A 3,518-nucleotide genomic window follows, 5' to 3' on the forward strand; every position below is an offset into this window, starting at 1 on the left:
TTCTAACACCACTTCACTATCTAATTTTTACTTAAATACAAAAAGTATAATGAAGAAAAATTTGAAATTAAATTTCTTTGACATAGTTGTTAGGAATCCAGCCTTCTTGTCCATTCAACTCTCCTTTCCACCAGCCTTCATCTTTTTCGAGAATAGTAATGATATCACCTACTTTGAATGATAACTCTTCGTCATTAGCAGCAGTATATGGATAGAGTGCTTTAACTTGTGGTAATTTTGGTTTTGGAGGAGGTGGGGCAGCAGCCTGTGGAGCTGGAGGAGCAGATTTCATTGGAGGGGCAGAATAATTACTTGAGGAGGATGCAGCAGGAGCAGAATAAGAAGAAACAGAAGAATTATAACTTCCTGGTGTTGTGTCTGTTTCTTTTGGTAAACCAGTTCTTACTAGAACATGTTTACTGAAGGATTTTTGTTCTTCGACAGGTAATGTCTTAGGTCCGTCATCTTTCTTAAATACAAGTAATTTATCTTTCTTTTCATCTTTTCCTCTGAAAGAAATTGAATCACTAAAGTTAATTGGGAAACTTTGACCATTCATCAATGCTCTATAATTCTCTAAAAGCATCATCAAGAATTCTGTCTTATGAGGGCATAATAATACTGAGTCATAAGCTCCTCTAACTCTAATAACCATGAAATTATCTTGCATTGTACTCAAAACAACTTCACTAATTTGAGATAGATCACCTCTAAATGTAACAATATATTTTAAAATCTTCTTCTTAATTTGTCTTTGAGCAATGTAAATAGCTTTATCTGTAAGTAATAATGCTCTATTTTCAATCTTTCCTTTTTTGTTAAGTCTCATCACCCAATCATCGAAATTAACCAATTCATCCATATGTCCTTCCATAGCTTCTTGCAATGGAATTTCATTCTCATAATTAATATAATCAGCGGTCCATTTATTGTTAGTATAATCAACAGACTCTCTTCTTCGTTCTTTCTTTCCTTTCAATATAGAAGCAGCTTCTGCTCTTTGAGACAATGCTCTCTTTCTATTTCTATAACCTTTCCATGCTTTTTGAATTTCAACAGCCTTATCAAAGTCCATTTTTTCAAGCATTTCTTCAATAGCAAAAATAGACTCTGGCAATCTAATGAATAACTTAGTAGTACCAAATTGCCATTGACCTGGTTCAATATTTGTGAGTCCTTCAAGAATTAATCTACATCCTTCTTTAGCATCTCCTGTCCATTCTCCCCAGGTACCCCATGTCTTTGGTGATAATTTTTTGTATGTTTGAAGGAAACGAGCAAAAGGAGCACGATAGGCAAAACCAGCTCTTCTAACTTTAACATTTTCAAGTAAACCAAGATATTTAACTTGATGTTTAACACGATCAGCATCCCAGTCTTGTGGTTTCTTTGTTTCATTTGGCTTAATGCAACGAATATAATGTGGCTGACATTGTGACAATGCTGCCATTAACTCATTTGCAGATGTTTTAATTTTAAATCCAGCAGTTGTTGGTCTCTTTTTTTGACCAGTTTTAGCAGCTTCTTGTTCAGCAGTCCATGGGAACAAATCATAAAGTAATTGATTATTAGATGTTTGAAGACACTCAACACATTCAAGGAATAATGTATCTTTATTCTTTTCACAAAATCCTTCACAATAATAACTAACAGGTCCAGCATAATGTTGGACTGTAAATGTTTCTCCTGATGGTATAAAGTGTTGGTTTGTTGAATGAACAGAACAACATTTCTCAAGGAATTTAAAATCAGCACCTTCAGTTTGTGCATGCATTGTAGCACAAATATCATCCAATAAACTAAACATTCCTGGTGGATTCTTTCCTTCAATTAAATCACAAACAACTTTATTATTAAAGTATTTAATTGGAGTCCATTTAATGCCTTCAGCAATATATTCTTCTTGTTCAGTTTTTAAAGTCAATTCAATAAAGTATTGTTGCAATTTTTCATTAACATAATTGATACAAAATTGTTCAAATCCATTAACTGGGAAAATTTCAAATCCAAAGATATCAAGAATACCGATGACACATTGATGTTCTATTCCATGTTTTTGTAAGGCAATATTAACTTTTTGAACTAACATAGTGAAAATTCTATCGTAAATTTCTTTTGCAATAGCATTTTTAGTAGCTTCAGCTTGTTCTACTGTAAGTGGAGAATCAAAAACTTCAGCTCTAGCTCCAACTCCAGTAGTTAATTTTCTTACTAACATAACATGTTCAAGTTGTCCTGGATCTACTTCAAGAAGATAAGCAGCAGTTTCTAATGCAGATTTATCTGTAATTTCAGCATACCCTGATGAATTTTCAGTGAAATAAACATTTCCTAAATGAAGAATAGCAGCAACTAATTGGAATATCCAATATTGTTCATCAGCAGAAATACCAATAGTATTCATAGCTTTAACACAATCTGCGTAATCTTTTTTATCATCAATACCATCAACTACCATACAATTAGATTGATTAGTATAAACAAAATAATCTGGTGTAGTTAAATAAAAGTCATTATAATAATTTTCTGGTGCACCAGCTAATAACTGATAAAAAATATGATAATTTCTTTCTCCAGTTTGTTGTGTACAGACACGCGATTTTTCAAGAAGATAATTTGTAATTGTTCCTCCAACTGGATCAGCATGATCATCAAAATTAATTTCAAAATATTTACCAAAACGAGATGAGTTATTGTTTCTTAATGTTTTGGCATTTCCAAAAGCTTCTAACAATGGATTAGAATCCAAAATAACATTTTTAACATAAACTACTTTCTCATTTCCACCAGAAACAGCAGCAATATATTGCATAATTTGTTTAGCTGCAACTGTTTTACCAGCACCAGATTCTCCTGAAATAATACAACATTGATTACATTTTTCATTTTTCATATTTCTATATGTTTCTTCTGACAAAGCAAAAATGTGAGGAGGAAGTTCTTGTCTAAATTTTCCTTTATACAAATGAACATATTCGTCAGTAGTTAATCCAAGATCCTTAAATGGATTAATAACAATAAGCACAGGTCCAATATTAGTATAAATGGCATCATAATTATATCTTTTCTTTAAGTTATCTACAATCTCATTTTCATCAATTTTCGGTAACATCACAAGGTCATCAACTCCTTTCTGAACAAATCCTTTTTTACTCTTAAAAGCAGCAATTTCATTCTCCCTTTCTTTTTCTGTATTTCTCTTGAATCCTACACTCATATCTTTTTATTATCTATTTTTTTAGATGAAACTCTTTATATCTCGTATTTCCATCAACTTTGTAGTTCTTAACTCTGTTATTTGTTTCTGTTTTTGTCCGTTTATTTTCCAGTTCTTAATTCGTACTATTTTAAGATATTTTAGTGGTTATTGACTTATTACATCATCGTTGATAAAAAGAAAACTTTCATTAATTTCTTTAAATTATTTACAGCGTTGTTCATAAAAAGTATTAAAAAACAATAATTCATTGATTTTAGTTATATATAACAAAAATAAAATGATAAAAATATAAGAACTA

General features: G+C 31.0%; 1 protein-coding gene across 1 annotated transcript; it reads right to left on the reverse strand.

Annotated features, from left to right (window-relative positions):
• Positions 1 to 67: 67 nt before the first annotated feature.
• ENU1_130390 (unconventional myosin IB, putative) lies at positions 68 to 3,217 on the reverse strand (the record flags this gene model as incomplete). The annotated part of the gene is made up of 1 exon (XM_008860053.1): positions 68 to 3,217. One exon carries the CDS (start codon positions 3,215 to 3,217, stop codon positions 68 to 70), a length of 3,150 nt encoding a protein of 1,049 aa, XP_008858275.1.
• Positions 3,218 to 3,518: the final 301 nt, after the last annotated feature.

The sequence above is a fragment of the Entamoeba nuttalli genome, assembly GCF_000257125.1.
Source record: "Entamoeba nuttalli P19 unplaced genomic scaffold asmbl_5446, whole genome shotgun sequence".
Taxonomy (NCBI): domain Eukaryota; phylum Evosea; order Mastigamoebida; family Endamoebidae; genus Entamoeba; species Entamoeba nuttalli.